This window comes from Gymnogyps californianus, chromosome 17 (genome assembly GCF_018139145.2).
Source record: "Gymnogyps californianus isolate 813 chromosome 17, ASM1813914v2, whole genome shotgun sequence".
Lineage (NCBI taxonomy): Eukaryota > Metazoa > Chordata > Aves > Accipitriformes > Cathartidae > Gymnogyps > Gymnogyps californianus.
The window spans coordinates 6442346-6461935 of record NC_059487.1 but is presented as its reverse complement, the minus strand read 5'-3'; the positions used below and the strand labels follow the sequence as shown (position 1 = coordinate 6461935).

Sequence of the window (19590 nt, the reverse complement as noted above, 5' to 3'; positions counted from 1 at the left end):
CAAATTCACCAACTAAAATGGACTGTGGGTAATTTGCCTGGTATTATTCCTAGAGAAGCAAGCCAAATTTTGCCTCAACCGACCATGCAATATTTCATAGAGCTCTCTAGTAGGTAAGCCAGGCAGTACTGAGACAGAAATAGAAAAATATTGAAATAGGGCCGACACAATGCCAGGTTTAGAGGCACTTGGCTTGGGTTGGGTCTTGGGAAAAACTGAGTTTAGGACATAGTAGCTGCCTCCTGTCCAGGAGCAATAAGAGTGTTTCTGCAGACACAGAGCAGATAGGTCACGGGAACAACCTACTCCTGTTACTAGGCAGAAGCTAGGAATTCAGTGGAAACAGATGAAAAGCAAGCTTATAGAAAGATAACTTGGGACTCTGGCATGACTCAAAGCGGAGCCCTGGGCAAAACAGGAAAGCTGAGAATTATTGTTGTGAAACAGTCCAGAAGTGGGTCCTAAGGAACAGATATGATTGAAAGTCAAGTTCTGCTCCTTCCCCTAGTCTCAACCTGTACTTTCTCAAGTCTCACATTTATCCTCTCAGTCCCTTCAAGTGAAATACTTTAGACCAGATGTTACAATCACAAGCACTGGGTTTTATCATACATGATCCCTTTATGCTACAGCACCATTGTGTGAGAAATAACCTTGCTGTGCACCCACATACCTATATTGCACATCCATAGCTTATACATATTGGATAGGCAAATCATTAGTTAAATGACTGTCTCTTTACCCGTGCAATTTTCAGAACCTATGCACACACAACAACCAAACCAAGATCCTTCTACTGCTCTTGCAAAGTACCAAGCAGAAGTGAAAAATGTGCGCTGGTAGAAGGTCCATGGGCTGCCATACAGAAAACATCTTTACCTTTATTATTTCTTGCCAACACTTTAGCTTATCAATAAAATATTGAGAACAGCTTTCTCTATGTTAAGGGAAAAGAGCCAATAAACATGTGTTGCCTGCACAGTGAAAAAAAACCCATGATGCTAATTTTGGAATACATCACCTGGTGGAAATACAGAAAGAAAAGGGAAAAAAAAACCACAGGGGGAATACTGAAAATCCTAACGGGACGTTGTTACTGCAGAGGTAGCAGCAGGAACTGAAATATTTATAGGCAGACCAAAACTATTGATTGAGACACAAATAAAGCCAGGAACTAGCCATGGATGAAACTCTACCCAAAGACCTCAGGCTGCAGTTCAAAACCAGCCCCATGGTCAGCAGTGTCCGGAGCAGCTGATGGCTCCTGCAAAGGAAGGGGAGGAGGGAGCAGACCGCTGTCAGGCTGCAGATAGACATCAGCAATAAGCCTTCTCCAGGCTGAAAGGATCAGACCCGAAACAAGACTGTAGTGTCTTCACGAATTGAGCGATCTCGGAGCCGCCTGACAAAAAGCTGCGCGATAGTAGTGCGGGTGCCTCTGATGCCGGCTACGAAACAGCTATTGCAGTGAGCTGTCTGATCACAGAGGGAAAGCTGCTTTTTTAGTGCAGCAGAAAGCAAACCCAGGTGCTTTTAAGCTGAATTATGTGAGAGTTGCTATGCTAAAAGAATGAATACTTGCCTTATTTAAGACACCCGAAAGCCCACAGAGAGCATCTCTTCCACTCTCAGCCCCGTAACTACGAGCAGTCACTGAAGAAATCCATATGATCAGTACCACGGCATTCCTAAAGGCCTCAGATGGAGGAAGAAAGTACAACGATGACAGCATGCACTGACACCGCAGCACGAAAATGGGTGTCATGGGATGCTAACGTTACCATGGAAATGTCCTCATACCACGTAACATTTTGACACTGTCTGTTTTCTGAGAAGCAGCAACGATGTGGCAGCCTGCAAAGCCTGCATGAAACGGCTGTTAAGTTTCGCCACGGTTATTACTGCAGCTGGCAGCCAATTCAAACTGTCTGGGTATTGGATTTTGACCAATCTGGCAGCTCCGCTTTCTAAAGTGCACGAGGAAGCTTTTAACAGAAACAGTTCCATAAATCACTCTGATCTAATATGCACTGTCTGCCAGGCTGAGCACTGGCCTGCACGCCTACTTTCAGCATTGCTTGCCCTGCTTTCCAGACCAGCGTTTCCAATGTTCCTTCATCAACTTATCTGAATTGCAGAATCCAAGGGAGAGTCTGCTCCTCTGCTCGAGCTGGCTTTGCATGACCAGAGCGGCAGAGTCTCACCCCACGCTTGCAGGGCTGCGGGGAGATTTTCTGAACTGCTGAAGGCAGGTACAGCCCCAAATCCCATTCACTTTCAATACTAGAGATCAAAACTCCCAGGCTTTTTTGAAAATGCCCAGCTTTGCATATTTAATATTTAAAACAAGCACAGACTCTTGTCAAAACTATGTTCATTGCAGAAAGCTTGCTTTTATCTCAAGGCACATCAAGAAGTACTACCTAACCTTTTCCTGTCTACTTACATTGAAACAAAAATCCCAAATCTGGAGGGGATGCAGCTGTGGTCTATGTGATTCATAAATGCAGATGTACGGGGATCAACCCACACAAAAATGTATGGGTTTTTGACAAATGTACCAAAATCACCATCGAAATGTAACACTGGGTTGTGACTGCAATTTCTTCTGGTTTTGGGGGAACACAGAATACTGACAAGCCTCAAAAGTTAGTCTGGACCACTATCTACCTTTATCATAAATTTAATTAAAACTACTATAAAGGTGAAAGGGCTCTGTAGAGCTGCTGCAGAGCAATTGCTCTAATCCCATGGGCCACTGGTGAGATTTCATGGCAGGTACCAGGGCTTCAGCCATAGGGACGGCAGCATGAACTGAACGTAAGAGACCAAAAAAGCTACTGGGTCTGATTTGTCATGATACCGCCACCCAGAAGTGAACCGACTACAACAGCTGGAAGTCTAATAGGCACTGGAAAGAGGAAAAGCCTTCTCATTTATTTTCCTGACAATCTGATTAAAACCCCAATATGGATATAAAGCAGCAACCTTAAAATCTTGAATCAAATTTTCCTAACTTTTCACTAGTGCTGTGATATCATGCATCAAATACAAGAAAGGAAAGGTAAATAGTAAAAACAAAAGAAAAAAACACCCACCCACACAATCCTTCCAGGACGCTGAGAAGTGCTAAACAGGGAGCCGGATTTCCAACAAAAAAAAAAAATCTTAATCTTCTTAGACATCTTGGCTGCAACACAATTAACATGTTTTCCTTCCATGTGGCAGGATACATTCCCTGCTAACTGTAAATGCGCATACTGCTGGTGGGCAGCTGGCAAAAGTCCCACACCACTGGGGAACTGTCACCACTGGGGAACTGTCACCACTGGGGAACTGTCACCACTGGGGAACGTGAGCCTCATCCATACTGCCCATGGAGCTGAGCGAGGGGCAGGCTGTGCCCACACACTCCTGTCTACTGGTGACGCTGCCATTTCCTTGCCAAGGTGGGTCATTCTGCAGGTCTGACCCCACCAACAGCTAGGCTGTTGCACCTAAGAGGATGGTCAACTCCAGAGAGGGACACAATCACATGTTCCTTGGGGGAGGGAGACTATAACCTCTTAAATCAGATCTGTCACCAATGTGAAGTACCATTAACCACAATTATCTCGATTCTAGCTACTAACTGTGAATGACACCTCAACAGTCTCTTGAACCGAGCATTGCAAAATGAGGCGATGAGAAGGTGCCTGAAAAAACAGGCCACTCCAGATGCACTTCTTCAAAGGTCTTCAAGGATGCTGCGCTTCACCCATGGATCCTCAGTTACAGACGATCTCCTCCAGCTGCCAAAATCATCCACAAAATGGTGCAGTATTCCTGGAGCCTGGAGAATAAAGCACCTTATCACAGCCATCTACCCCACCTCCCAATCCCATAAACATCACAGCAGCATGGGTCTTGCTAAACAACAGATACAGAATTCAGACTGATACTGATGGGATAAAATAGCTCACCCTCCAAATCAATACAAGGAAATTCAATAAAGGCACATGTAAAAAGTAGCAACTTCAGAACGTTGAAAAAATTAAATGCACAAATGCCAGAAAGGGAATGAGTAGCCAGGGAGCAGTCCTGCAGAGAATGACCTGGGAAGTGGCATGGATCATATCCCGAATGTGAGTCAGGAGTGGGGACACTCTTGCAAAGCACTATGTGTATTTATAGAAATATTGCACACGAAGTGTGGGAGACAGTTATTCCTTCCTGCTAGGAGCCAGACAGCAGCCAGAGCACTGTCCACACTGCTCCTCCTGCAAGATCCCAAGTCCAGCAACAAGGCCAACATGACGCTTGGAAAACTGCTCTATGCAAAAAATTCAATCAGACTTCTTTGGTCCAAAAAGCAAAAGGAGGGAGAGGGATGTCAGGCAGCGACGGTTGTGATTACGGCCATTTCCTGGCTTGGGATTATCGGCATGGGGAAGAACAGTTTTGCAATGTGAAGAGTTGCTCTGAAGACAGCAGTGATCAATTGTTTCCCATGTTGCTGGGAGCAAGACAATAGTAATCCGCTTAATTTCCATGGAGATTTAAGCTAAATTTTAGGGTAAATTGTCCTTCTAATGAGGAATAGGTTAGTTACTTGCGGAGCAGACACAAGTGACTCCTCAGGACCCCTTCTACCTCTACATTCATAAGGACACACAGATATTAACACGAGTTCCTCTTAGTCATAAAACAGTTTTGAGAGACGTGACATTTATCTCTGTACACACTGTACTCTCCAAATTGTTGAGCACTCAAACATTTTAGACTGGCTTCTGCAAGGCTGTACGAGTTCTTTGTGTATTGGACAAAGGTGATACAACACTCTAATGGCATGAACCTGAAACATTATCCGCCACAGTGATTTAACTGTGGCTGGATTTGGTTAAAAGATAGGGTTGCTGAGCTTTGCTGTATTCCTACATGAAATTAGGCTGCACCAGGGCTTCCCAGCCTTTACATGCGTGCTGTTTTGCAAAAGCAAAGCCAAAGATATAACTTAAATGCAGATCCCAAGGCAAGCACAGTTTGAAAGCAAAAGCAGAGCATACCTAATTTGTGCATGTCATCAGCAGATGATTTAAGCAATGGCACTTACTGAGGCATCATTTGTGTTGCAGGATCCCTATCATGACACATGTTCCCATACAGTATAGCATGGTTTTCACACCCTCTCCCAGAAAATAAAACCAAACCTCAAAGGAACATCATTTGGATAGACAGATATTCAAATTGCATTGAACAGTTCTGCAGAAGACCAGAAATCCTTATTCAACTATGCTAACGGTGCTTCACAACACATGTCTGGGGAAGAGGAGAAGATCGCAGGGCTGAGAAGCCTGCATGAGCCACGTCTCACTGCCCTGCTAAAACATATTAGCAACTTGCAGACCGTTTCCTAAATTAAAATGTTCACATTTCTAATCTAACTGAAGGCACTCAAATATGAGCAGATAGTGCTTCAGAAAATAATTGCACAGATAAATTATTCCTCAAAACAACTACTCCAATCAAACTTAATTCTTCCCTACACAAAGCAGATACATACATCCTGTCAAACAGAAATGTTGAAGCAAAGTAGTTACAGCATTTCACAACTTGTCCTGATGTAGGAATCTGACAGAGTAAAGATAATTTTTTTAGCCTGGAGAACAGAGTGCTTTTGAATTAATAAATGTTGCATTAGAATTAACTTCACATAAAATAGAAGCAGTAAGGAAACAGTCTCTCCTAGACAGAAAGCTTTCCAGGGACAGACTCTTCTATTTGGAAGTCAATTGACAGCAAAATAAGAGAAAGAGATATCCTTCCCCTGTGGCTGGCAGGGGTCACCTATAACCAGCCCTCTACAAGTCCTGCACACATGGCCGAACGTAACATCATCCTCCGAACGCCTATAATGTACGTCAGGCCAGATGCAGTCACCTTCGAGGGAAGGAGACAATATTGTGCTTTCCCATGACTGCAAGTGTGTGCTGCAATCAGCAGTGCTAAGGGGACAGCACAGTGTCACCGTCAGGAGGCCCACGACCTCACCCACGTCCCCTCTCCCCTGTAAATCCACACCCAGATGACCACCAAGGAAATGCCTACGCAGCACATCGTGGCACAATGCTTGAGATCCCAGGGCTAGCCGCTACGTCTCTTCTCCCCCATCCTAGATCATTGTTTAAAACAATTCCTCAGCCTACAGCCAGCACCAGCATGAGGCACAGGTGGATGCTCCAGGTTGGGGCATGCTGGACAACTCTGCCAGGGTGCCCCATGGGAGACGGGAGCGGGCGGCAGCTGGTGCCCCGGGAATGCTGCCCGCCATGCTGAGCGCTCACCAACACCACATCGCCCTTCCCCTGCGCTCTCCCGTCTGTCTAACCGTACCCATCTGTTGGGTTTTGCCACAGACTGCAAAGCTCTTTGGGACAGAGACTGTCATTTTGCTTTGCATTTCTACAGGCATAGCATGAACTTGGCTGAGGACTACGGCTCTCGCGCGTGGCCACAACACCAAGAGCAACACAAATGAGGACGAGGTTTCGAATCACTTGTTCCTAGTGCTGACTCATTCGCAGGGCTCCTGCTCTGCTCTGGTCTCGCACGGCCACAGGAGAAGACAAAACCCATCCTCTGTAATTGCAGTCTACCCATCACATACGCAGGCATCAGATCCAGAAAGCAGAAAGTTGCCTTTAGTGCACAGGGGATGTAAGGAACAGCACGGCTTGTTCAGCTCTGCCCCAACTAGGCGCATCCGCTGTGTAAGAGTCAGTTGTTGCATTTATGATCTGGATTAACTCATGACTGGGTGTGAGATCACCAACCTCTGCAAGTATTATCCACAGCATCTTCTTCTAGGCTGTTGGTCTGTTTCATACACTTTCCTCCGATGAAAGACTGATTTGACAGCAGCCCTTCTAAAATTGTTCTCATTTTTTATTTCATTTTAATCCATTTATGAAATAAACATCTGCTTACCTAGAGCTAGAATGTGCCCAGCAGGGAGAGAAGCATTTCTTACCATCACTAGGATAAGCTACGGCCAAGGATACACCGCTTACTGTGCAAGAAGAGGGAAAAGCCATGGCTTCTCCTGCCTCCTACACCAGCCAAGAGAGCTCGCTAGGCGTGCAGCAGGGATTAAGCCACAAGCAAACTCTCTCCATACTTGTATATTCCAAGACTGATTCAGATTTGTCCTGCAGCATCCCTGGGGTAATGTATTGCCAGATGAGCCCTACAGTCTGTCTTTGCAGGGTTACAGGAATGACCTATCATTTCATTTGTAAAAGATTAATAAGAAAAATAGTTAACATTCCAGATGTGTGAATTATTTCCCTTGTCCCTTATATGTTTGCCATGTGAACATGGCTACCTACCTAACAAACAACTAACAAAACTGGTTAGAGGCTTACAAAACTTCAAAGGTAACTTCGGATGAAGCAAAAACAGACTAAACACCAAAAGGACTTCACACACTTGATACACATACATTAAAAATATATACAAATGGACTGGTTAAAAGACTTGAATCATAATTTTCTTTAAAAATCAAAGGTACCCCAATCCAATACAGTGCTGCAAGTGAGAAGTATCCATGGCAACGTGAAAACACACCTGGGGCTCTCTCTATTTAATAACTTTGTGATGCTTTAATGTTTAAAATTATAGAGAAGTTCAACAGATAAAACCCAGACAAGAGAGTATTCTGAACTAAACTACATGTCCATAGCACATTCTTCCACCCCATTTTAAATGTTTTTATCAATCCATTAAATTAATATTTCACATAGCTTCTCTTCAAAGCAATTGATCGTAACACAGTGCATCTGCCAGTACTTGATAGCGTGTGAAAGCAGCAGCCTAGGCTGAATTTTATCTCTAACTCAACTCTTTTCTGAACGAGCAGCTGACACGAGGAAGGCTTACCGTCAGTATCTAGGAGACATTTTGACTTTGGAAACCATTTTCTCTCTGCCAGACACTTGGTTCCAGCTGGCTGAGACATGATTTGATTCTGGTGTCTCGTAGCCAGGGCAGAGGTCTGCCAAGCTGGACAGTCCCTGTGCCGGGGTCCTGACCTGTGGGACGCTTACACATCCCTCGCAGCTATTCTGTACCTTCCCCTGCTTCCTGATCAAAGCCCCTCTGCTCTTCACACGTTGACGGGTACAAGATGCCTGCAAGGAAAACATGCGTTTCCCCTTGTGCAGATGCTCAAGTTGTATCTGGACTTCAGGGTAGCTGCATTTGCAATATGACCCATGGCTACAATCTCCCAAACATTCAAATCTGTGTCCCTGCCAGGGTATGCCTCAGATGCCTTCTGCCAGTGCAAGCGGGTGTCCTTCCCAAGGAAACCAGGACATATGATGAAAGGGAAAGAAGCTGGTGCATTACTGCATCTCACCCACTTAAGCCACAGCACAGCTGGAGCACACACCCAGGCCTGAGAAGTGCTCCTGGATCCTGCAGTTCAGGCACAGTTGCTTAAGGAAACCCCATCCCCTTTAGTGATTTTTGGCATTTCCCTACCTTCGTTTCTTTAGGTGTAGTCCTTGACCTCTGCAGTACACAGGGTCCTCGTCTGGAAGCTCTCATGTCTTCAGAGCCGAGGACTGCTTCCGGCTCCCTGACTCCCAGCAGATCCACCACCATTACACTGACTGTCCCTGCTACTAAAACCACCTCCTCTCTCCTGCCCAAAGCTCACTGGGTTTTGCATGTGCAGCTCCAAATCAGTTGCTGTTGCTCTCTACCAAAACCTCACTTTCTGTTCTGCTTTAGCCAGTTTTCCAAACTCCATGCTCCGTACACGGAGCAAACTGGTTCGCCTCCATGCCAGTAAACACACCCCTTTAACCTTAAGGACATCCCTCATCCTGGCCTGGGCAGGGCTGTGCTAAGGCCACTGTCAAAGGTGGATTTCATACACCCCCCTTCCACAATCCTGCACTTCTAACTGCGAACTGCACCCAGGACTCACAGGCTGCCTACAAAGCAGGTCCCCACAGTCATCATGGATCCTCAACACCCTATTATTAATGCACATGCACTTGCTCCTTGGCAGTTTGGTCCCTTCCAACATGTCGCCACACGAATACCAGCATACCAAATGGCTGATTCCAGCCAAGACCAAGACCAAGCATATTGCAGATCCTCAGGACAGCTAAGACTGTTAGAAATAGGCACCAGTTTAAGGCTCACATTTCTAGAAATGCGCACACAAAGAGTGCAGGAATTATTTTTACCTCTTTTTAGCCTACTACTCCATAACTGAAAAATTATCAGAGCTCAGGACAGACATTTGCATAAGTTAAACCAACAATTATGATGATAATAACTGCAGTTTCAAAATCCTTAACGTCACTGACATTGCTGGGGACCTCAATGGATCGAAGATAGTGGCACTCAGCCAGCAGGAAGGACAGCAACATTACCGTGCCGAGATCAAAAGAGTTATTAACCTAGAGTCCTTACGCTACTGAGCACAGACAGTAACTTCTGTTATTTCAAAGGCCCACTGCAGCTTACTGGTGAACAGAGCTCAGTGTTTGCTCAGAGCATCCTCTTTGTATACGCAGCTGAGGAATGAAAAGGTATTACAACATAGGAGTGCAAGTCTGCATCCACCTCTTTGGAGAGATAGGACACATCTGAAACTCAATCACCCTCATGCTCTGGGAACATTCAGAGGATCCAGCTTCTTGCTCCAAGTCCTATTGCTACCCTGCCTACGCTGGCTGCCTGCTTCTGCGCACTAAGATATAAGCAGGTATCATCTGCATCCACTTCTTTGCTGAGAACTCAGTCCAGACACACTGGTGGTGTGGCAGGCAGAAGAGTTGAGGAAGATGAGAATAGTCGAGGAAGATGAGAATAGTCTTCTCACCTAACGTCCAGAAGGTGGACAGCAAAGAAGAACAAAAGGGCCATGGCAGGAAAGGAAGTATTCTGTAAGTAAAAGCATTTTTCAAAAGCAGAGCCATGTTTCAAGACTAAAAGTGGGAAATACTGGAACCCAGAGGTATCGTTAGCATTGGCGAGATGTGCCTAGCTATGTTCCCACGTCACCATGGCTCTCAGCATAGGCACTCCCGCAAATTTCCTTTTACACTCCTTTAATATGACCCACCCGTAGTAACTTAAATGAAACACCTCAAGAATTCTTCTTGTTTGTAGATTTGAGCTCTCATTAGGCTGTTTTCCCTTTTCAGAGGAAAACTTCAAGCTTCCTTTAAGCTTGGCCATTTTATCAGCTCCTCTCCTTTTTCCGTAGGATGACTATTCTCTTAAAGATGTGGTTCTCAGCTTCAGACAAAATGGATGATGTGTCTGTTTGAAATAGGATTGTTTACTTTGTCAATGCTCATGGGATCAATTTTTTTTTTTTTTCTGCCATCTCCTATGGAGAACGTCTTGCCAAGTGCAGTATTCATCTCCCTGAATGAGCTATCAAGATCTATTTTTTTGACAGAAATCACACTGCAACCCAAACTGGTCAGAATCTCTCTCAATTTCAGAAGCGTGCATGGGTATGAATAATACAGAATCTTGTCTGGCACAATTTCAGCATTTCTTTTATCATTTCTCTTTCATGACATTTATTTTCTCGAGCAAATTATACTCCTGTAGTTTTAATGCAAAAAATACAAAGCAGCACACATTCTTTCTTGCTGTTTGCTCATACGTGTCTGAATACACACTCATAGGCACAAAATACAGGAGCAATACTGCAATGTCCCCACTGTACTGAATGTTACCCCAAGCAGCTTTACTAACGAGACTAACTCAGGCGGGCGAGATCCACTAATAAGCTGCTGGAGAATGAGGTCTTAATTGTAGATTTATTTAATTCAGAGACAAGTACTTGTGTTGTATTAAGAGCAGCCTATTAACATTCATGCATGAGCATTCAGTAAGTGTGAATAAATACAATTTACTGCAAAACCATTTTTCTAAGCATTGGAAGAGGAAGCATTCACTTAAACTGTCACCCTGCTCAGAGCAAGAGGGGTCGGACACCAGGGAATGAAACACTGTTCAAGGCACTGTGTCAGGTTCTCGTACTCGAGCGTGTCTCGCTATCAATCATTTCTGAAGCAACAGCGCCGAGACTCCCCAAAGCTCCCGTTATTGCCATGTACGTTCCACGGTATTCGAACCAAATATGAAGTGCAAATAAATCATCAGCATAATTTTGAGAACAAAATTTAAAAAAATACATCCGTTGGAGGATACAATCCTCTGCCTGACACCCCTGCATGATGCCGATGACAATCCTAGGTTAATCACACAGATGATGAATTTATTCTTACGTCAACTCCTTTAAAAACAACAACGTTGCAGGTGTAGCAGCTAGCTGGCTGACTTGCCCATGTATTCCTGCTGGCATCTGCACATCTTGGGATGAGCCGCTAGACAAAGGAGCATGCTGGCATTTTGAGGGATGCAACCATGACAGTCAGTGTTAAAATACGCCTTAGTTACCAACTTTCATTATTTGCCGCTCAGAAGATTCACTTATAGGTTCAGTCTCTGGTACATTGTGTACTGCGAAAAACATCCGTCGTTTATAAATGAGCCGCTGGGAACGGATAAAGTGCTTATACACTGCTCTCCATCCTCTCCCTCGTATGTCCTCCCTACCCACACAGCCGCTGTGCTGCCCTCTACTCCCAGCACCTTCTCCAGCACCCAGCATCCTTCCTTTCCCATTCAACCCAATTTCTTTCCTACTTTTCCTTACCAATTGCCCTCTTTTTAAACCTTGGTCTTATTTTATGACCACTGCCAACTCTTTGAGGCCAGAAAGGTCTTTACGAAGCAGGCAAAAATCACTGCATCCATTCTGAAAGATTTTTGTATGTGTTTTGTGATCTACCTTGCCTTCATTTAAACAGAATCCCTTTTATTCCCCTCTCCAAAAGCAGCACGGTGTACGGTGCTAATGACCCCTCAGAATAATTAGCCTGAGAGTTGATCGTGTATAAATCAGGGGCAGACTGGACACAACATCCAGAAGAACGGATGCATTCTCCCCGAGCGCTGCCCTTCACCACCTTACACAGCTCGGCACAGGAGGAGGACTGGAGCATAAGCTGCTCCATTTGCAAATACCCTGGTTTTGCTATCGATTAGAAGCGGGAGCGTGTTTCATCGTCATGCATAAATTCTCTCCTTTAATCTCCGGAGGTACGCGCTTCCCTGCACAAACCCTTCAGCACCCCAGCCCTGGGCACCCTGCTGCACACAAACCCCACGCTGAAAACCCGCCGGGCAGCAGAGGGGGGGGACCCCTTACACCCCAAACCCACGGCAGGGTCGGGGCTAGCACCGACACACTGCAAACCCACCCTCTCCTGCCCACACCCGCCACGCCGCCCCCCCCCCCGCTCCCACGGCACCCGTGGGTGGACACACACACAGAGGAAACCGGCCCCACACCCTGCCCCCGGCCCCACCGACACCCCCGGGTCTCCCCCCGCTTTGGGCGCCCTCCCCACCCCACGCACACCCCCGCCCCCCCTTCTACACCCCTACCGCCACGCGCCCCCAGCCCCACTCCCGACCGAGACCCACCGGCCTGGCCGCAGCCCCACCGCCCCCCCCGTACCCGCGTCCTCCTCGTCGAAGCTGTTCATGCAGGGGAAGTAGATGGCCAGGGCCTCGAAGGAGGCGGAGAGGCTGAGGCGGCTCTGCGACCGCTCCATGAAGAGCCCGGGTCCGGGGGCGCCGCCGGGGGCCTCGCCCGCCGCCGCCGGCGGCTTGGCCAGCTTCGCCGCCCCATTCTTCACTCGGAGCACGGCCCGCGGCGTCTTGGCTGCGGCGGGGGCCGCGGTGAGGCGGCGGGGCGAGGCGAGGCGGGAGCGCGGAGCGGCGCGGTGCGGAGCGGAGCCACCTGCTGCCGCCCGGCGCTCTGGGCGCCGCCCCGCCCCGCCGCCCCGCCTCACGCCCGGCAGCGCCGCCGCCAATCGCCGCCCGGAGGGGAGGGACGGACGGGCCGGGCCGGGCCGCGGCGGGGCCCGGCGGCGGGAGGGGGGCGGAGGGGTGGCCGGGGGGCTCCTCGCCCCCGCGGCCATCTTCCTGAGGGGGGCCGCGGAGGCGGAGGAGGCCCCGGGGAAGCGGGACGGGCCTTCCCGCGCCCTGCACGGGGCCCGGCGGCTCCTCACGCCCCCCCTGGCCCCGTGTGTGTCCCCAGAAATAATCCTGAGATTTGCGGGAGGTTTCTTGCAAAAAGGCCGGGGGGGGGCGGGGAGGTAAACGGCACTGGTGTAATTTAAGGAGCTGTCCGGCTCCCCAGCCCCACAAACAGTCATCTCGGGGGGCAGCTGCTCCCCTGAGGCAGACGCGGGGTAAGGAGGTCCTCAGACTCCCGGGGAGCCTGCAGGCCGGCAGCAATGGGGAGATCCATCCCTCCTGCTTCTGAAGGGATGTTTCAGCCGTTGCGCAGATCGGAAGGCCCTCTGTCTCCTCAGAGAAGGCTGTTCGCAGCCAGGCCACGTTAGCATTTAATTCCATGCATTAAACTTTCTCCCCTTTCCTCCACCTGCATCCCAAGGGTCATTGTCATCACCACCCACCAGCAGAACAGTCTTCTTTCCCCAGGTAACTCTCTTAAGGCACCAAAAAAAAAAAAAAAAAAAAAAAACACCCAAACCAAAAGCCACTCGCTGGAAGTATACACGCTCCCAGGCAGAAAGCATATAAACCAAGAGGTTTTCCTTGGTGGTTGATTGGAGGGTTAAATTCAATTTGAAGGCTGCTGCCTGTTCTGGCTCAGCACACAAACCAGTTCTGCAGCACACTGTTGGCTAGGTGCTGGTGGGAACTTGGGGTGCTCCAAGAAGAGAGTGAATTTGAGATCCTTCCCAAAGGCTAGCTTCTTGTATTTCTTTTCTGACAAGCCTTATGGAGAATTACTGGCTCGAAAGTACCAGCTGTCCGCAGGTGTCGTCTATGGCATAGACATCACAGTATCACCCATTCCTGCTTTGGGGAAGGAAACCCAGCATATCCTCGTTTATTCAGTGCACCAAAACCTGGGATGGGATGAGACAGAGCATGTTTTCTGAGAGCAACTTGGTCTCCCCAGCAAGGATGCTGTCCCCTCAGGGCACAAAGGACGTTGTTCCTCATGCACTCAGTCTGTCCACCCATCATGATAACCAAATGCCATCCCACTGAACACATGAAGTGACAGGCCTGTCTGTGCTATTCCAAAAATGCAGGTTAGAGCTCAACATCTCCGTAAGAAAAAGTGTGGCTAAAACTACTATGATGTGCTGAGTGCTGTGGGACAACAGCCTGAAGTGAAAAAGTGTTTTCCTCCTCCAGTGCTGGAGCCCAGCTGCAGGCAACCAGAAGATGACCAGACTGGGCATCCTGGGGTCAGTCATTCCCGGCACTCAGCTCAACCTCACTTGAGCTTCAAAGTGGTAATAGAGCTAAAGACCTCATACTTACAAATACTGCTTTTGGTTTTATTTCCATGCACAGTAAGCAACATAAGAATTATAGCCAATAATATTACCTGTACTCTTCTCTCAAACAGTTAATAAATCAATCCATTAAGAGTCTTCCATCTACTGAAAACCCTACCAGAGCTGTAGTGTGTTTGTGGCTGCCAGTGTCAGGAAGCAGCAAGAGCAGGGCTGCTCCCAGGGAAGGGGAGCCAGGAGCAGCCCCAGCACAGAGCAGGAACAATCCCACCGACCAGGCACAGTCCCGTGCCACAAGAGGTAGAGCAGGGTGGTGATGGCAATGGGTCCTATCAACACACCAGCTCCAAGGTCAACCAAGGAAAGCCAAACACCAGTTCAAGAACTAAGTCTGAGACAGGCTCACCTACAACATGGCCCAGGCAAGAACTGAGGATCCCCGGGGTTGGAGGTTAAATGGAGCTCCTGGCAGAGAGGGTGAATGGAGCCCCAGATGAGGCTCGCCTGGGCAATTAAGGCCTATTAGTGCACTCCCAGCCCTGACATCCAGAGTCTTCATTACTGGGGATGCATCCAGAATAGCAGAGGTCATTTGAATATCAGATGCCAAGCTGAGTTTGCAGAGCTTCCCAATAGAAAATATGGTTTTTAATTCAAAAACTAATCAAAATTTGCTCTAGAGTTAGTGAGTTTTACATGAATTCCTTCATCAAAGCTAGGCTGGGCAGGCAGTAAAGCAGAAGGAACAGAATGAACTTATTACAGACAATGATGACTCCAGGTTTGAGTTTTGAAAGGCAGGGACATCAGTGAGGAATGTATTACCATATGTTTAAGAAGAGATTTCAATAGCACCAATCAAGGCATTAGCAGCAGCTATAGGGACAAATCCAAGTGCATTAAAGCTGTTAAGACAGCTCCTGTCTACCAGTCCTGGCAGCACATTTGATCGGAGGAGCAAGAGGCATCTGTGAATCAAAATCTGCTTCCAGGTTCCCAGGCACAGGAGCTACCTAGAAGCACTGAGAGCTGCTTTCTATTTATTTAAAGCATGCGAGGAAACATTTAAATGGGGAATAGAAATTTAATCTCAGCTTTGCGCTGTGGTCATCTAAATGTCTCTTGTTTCACTACATCTTGAAAGCATGGTGATGGCAGAGGTACCAGTGCTTAATGGACAGCACAGGCCTGTGGTTTGGATAGCTGATCTCTATCCCCAACACTCTTCTCTGTCCTTTGCTTTCTTCACCGGTGCACCGGGACTGAAGACCCTTCTGCTTTGTGTGCTTTGAGATCTACCTATGAAGTGCTGAGGAAAACCATCAGCATCACCCATATCACTGTTGTGCGTCTTTCTCCATACTCCATCCATCTGCCAGCTTCCTCTCCTTCTGCAGGTGCAGTTTGAACCCCTTGCGTCTGCATAGCTTCTCAGCACCACTTGGTCACATCTTCTCAATGCTCCTTTTGTGCATTTTTTTCCAAGCTGTCTCACACCTCCCTCTTTACCGTACCTGTGGGACAGGCCATGCTCGAGTCCTTTCCTGCACCCTTCTGCTACAGAGGGGCTTGGGCTGAGTGCTCTCAGCATCATCCCTTAGCTTTGGTGTCATCTGCCTCTCATTTGCCTGCTACATTTTGCTCCTCAGGGTAGGGACCTGCCTAATTCGTGTACTGCAGGGCTCTTTGATTACTGGTTGGGCCAAAACATCCTAAAGCAAAACCATCTGCCTTAAAGTGAGACAAAATGCATTGACAGCTGGAAATCAGATGGACAGTTAAAGGCGTAATGCCCTCCAGATGCCTGGAGGAAACAGTTTGTTTTGGCTGCCTGTTTAAGGGAAATAAGGATTTGCAGTGAAGCTGGAAACTGTTAGTCCATAAGTGTTCTTCTTCACTGATCATTACGGACAGAAAGATCCTTGGGAGAAACTTAGAGAAGTGAGGATAAGCAAGGAGGAAGATGCCTGTGATGTTCTAAATAAGCTGAGAGTGCAACCAAGAACAAATAAACTCAAAGATTTACTACCTCCAGAATAGCACGTCTGTGGCTGCTGTAGTGGAAGTGGTTAATTGATTGTTTCCCCAGTGAAGTAGGCTCTGACTGATTGAACCATGGAAATCACTGATAGATTTTTCCTGCTGGCTCTTTCTCTTCCCACTAGTCACATAGCTTATATTTTTGCCTTCAGTCTTAGGTGTCTGGGTCAGCCTAGGAAGTTAGTTTTTATATACTGGAGTGAGAGGATATGCTGCCCTCTCCCTCTTGTACTCCCCTACGGTTCTGTGTATGCCTGTTTGGAAATGAAACCAAACTCCCTGGTTTGTGTATATTGTTCTCTCTGCCCTGTCTGCCCACTGCTTGCTCAAAAAAGTCCACGTGCTGGGAGCTCAAATGCAGCGGAGAAACAAACCCTGCTAGTGAGAACACATCTCGTGCATAAATCTACTCAGTGTAAATACAGCATCCCTAAGGGTAAGGAGAGTTGAGCTCCTCCCTGTCTCAGGGAGGAGACATCTCCCTTCCTTCCCCAGGGCGAAGCTGATGCTGGAGCCAGGCAGTTCATTGTTGGTAGTACGCGATGTTTTCCAGCTCCCAAAAGCAAATGCAAACCTGATCATCCCTGCTCTCCAGGGCTTTAATTGATTCCCTTACTTGATTTGAGTTCCTCTTGGTCTTTCTGGGCAGGCTGGAGGGCAGGAGGTGAGATGTGCTGAGCATGGATACACATAACCAGTGAATAAACACCGCAGAATGGCCTGGCATTGCCACCTCCCGTCTTGTGGCATTGCATCAATACGGGATGATGCTGAGAGATACTGGCTCACGTGCTCAACTACACCAAGTACCACAGTTTCACTGGGCTTGGTTGTTGTACACTTGTATAACAATACGCATTTTAACTTATTTATTATTTCTTGTTACTTGCGTTGACGGAATATTGCAGACTGATGCCCTGAAGAACCAGGCACAGTGTAAACACAGAGTGAAAGCCTTTCTCTTCCCCAAGTGCTCACTGTCCAAGTAGTCAAGACAAAGAACAGAAGGCTAATTTTTCTTATACAAGTTCAGGGTACGAAGCATGGGAGTTTTACTTGGCTTGCCCAAAACCACATAAGGAAAGTGTCTGTTGGAGCTAGGAATTGAATGCAGATTTCCTGCCTTAATCTCAAGACTACCTTTTGCTTTTCACTAATACAAGCAATATTCTAACCTTAGCAAAATTACATTGTAAGCCAGACGGGCTTTTACAACATCCTTTGCTGCTTGGGATCCAGGCAAGCCAGGATTGCTCTGGTTCATGGATAGCCCAACCACATACATGCCCTGCTGTGGCGTAGCAAGTGCTGCCCTAAAGAGCTAGCCAGAACGCTATGCTGTGTGCACAGTGTAGTTCAAAATACACTGCACTTATTTAAACCCGAAACCCCATCTAGAAGGAGATTTGTTTTCAGTCTTGCTGTTCTTCCACCCTTCTCTCCTAATATCCTGTTATCTTAGAGTCACATCTCTCTCTCCCTCTTTAGCTATAAAAAACAAGCCTGCAAAGGTGCTAAACCACTAGTGAGACAGAGCCGAGAGGATGAGTAATGAGATGCTGAGCCGTCAGCCTTGGGTCCCTTGCTAGCCCTGCTTTCTTCTCACATTTGTCTAGCCAGCCTGTTCCCAAGAGTTAAGAGAACTCAAGGCTTCACGGCACATGCCGCACGCTGTTTTTTCTGTTGGCATTTACTAAATCTGGATGGGTTCAGCCCATTCAGTGGCTTCCAACCCCTGGGAGCAGGAGTGTGGGAATGGGTTGGGCACTGCCATGGGGTATAACTCAGCAGACTGACTTCTGCTTCACTGTGCCTTCCAAAATGTTGGGGGTTTGGTTGGGTTTTTTTTCGGTTCAGACAACCAGGATGGGTAAATGGATGTTAAATCGGGCTGATTCTTGTCTGATTACTAAATTGTGGACCCAGACTGATGAAGTGCAGGGCAGCAGTAATTTGCAGACGTGTGTTGTCTGTTGCAATATTCAGCCACAAGCAAAAGGGAAGAGGAAACACCTGCATGTAGAAAATGCTGTTAAGAGCAGGTATTTGCTTATCCACTTCCCTGATTTATCATAAACACACCACCTCCCCAGGGGCTGTGCTATTCCCCAGCTCTCCAGGCTGGGAAATGCTAGGCACAGTGAGGAAAAGCTTGAGAGACCTGGGAAAAAGACGATGGAAGAGCAAAAGCAAGAAGGAGGCCAAAAATGCTGAACCGGAGGAGGCACAAGAGGAGAAGGAAAGGACTGGGGAGTTTAATCAGTCAAAAGAAATTTTGCAGCCACAGGCAAGTTCAAGAGAGCTAGAGAAATGGACTTGGGGCACATCCTACGGCCAGGAGCAAAAATGAGACACTAAGTAGGAGCTCATGTACATGAACAGCCCATCTAGCTCCTCTAAAAAGCTTCATAAGAGAAAAGCCCACCTGGAAACTTGATCAATAGTCATAAGCATCTGTGTATTAAAGCAGCAGGTTGACTGGCCACAAATGATAGAGGGCTGCAGCTCAGGCAGGTGGGTATCTCTCCTGCATGGGTATGAAGACGAAGAGGCTGCTTTTGAAAACCTGAACCACGGTGTCTTCATTCTACAAAGCATCCTGTAGAGCAGACATTTTGTGGAAAATATCCCGAGGGTTTGGGAGAGGGAGGTGGGCAGATTGTGGCAGAATGAAAGCAAGGAATTGTGCAGACAAACCACTTCCTTCAGTCCTTTCATTCATACCCGCTCATGTCGTTGGCATTGTCACAAGCGGAGGCGATGCTGGGAATGACAGGTGGAATTTAGTGCATTTGAATTTTAATCAGCAATTATTGTAAAACACAATAATGCTTCAACTGGTGGGTAATTTAGCTCCAATTCCAAAAATATAGACTCATCCTCTCTAGCTGTAAATTTCCAGCCTCCTTCCTCCAAGCAAACTAGCATATAGAAATGTATGAATGATAACCAAGCAAAGTAATGATGGCTGGAGAATTAAGATGGATCAGAATTATCCAGCCAAATTACATAGCAATAGTATGGCACCCATCCCAGGCCATGCTTAGAAAGATTCAGGCTTACTTCTCTCACTGACATTAAAAGGACTGTGTCTCCACCTGATTCCCCTGTGCACACACAC

At 47.2% G+C, this 19590-nt stretch overlaps 1 protein-coding gene across 1 annotated transcript in view; it reads right to left on the bottom strand.

The window, feature by feature from the left end:
* Positions 1-12705, bottom strand: part of RIMS4 (regulating synaptic membrane exocytosis 4) — a 53941-nt gene extending 41236 nt beyond the window's left edge. The window contains exon 1 of the mRNA XM_050907376.1: positions 12605-12705. Coding sequence (XP_050763333.1) covers positions 12605-12701 — 97 coding nt within the window. The 5' untranslated portion in view covers positions 12702-12705. The remainder of the gene's footprint in view (positions 1-12604) is intronic.
* Positions 12706-19590: the final 6885 nt, after the last annotated feature.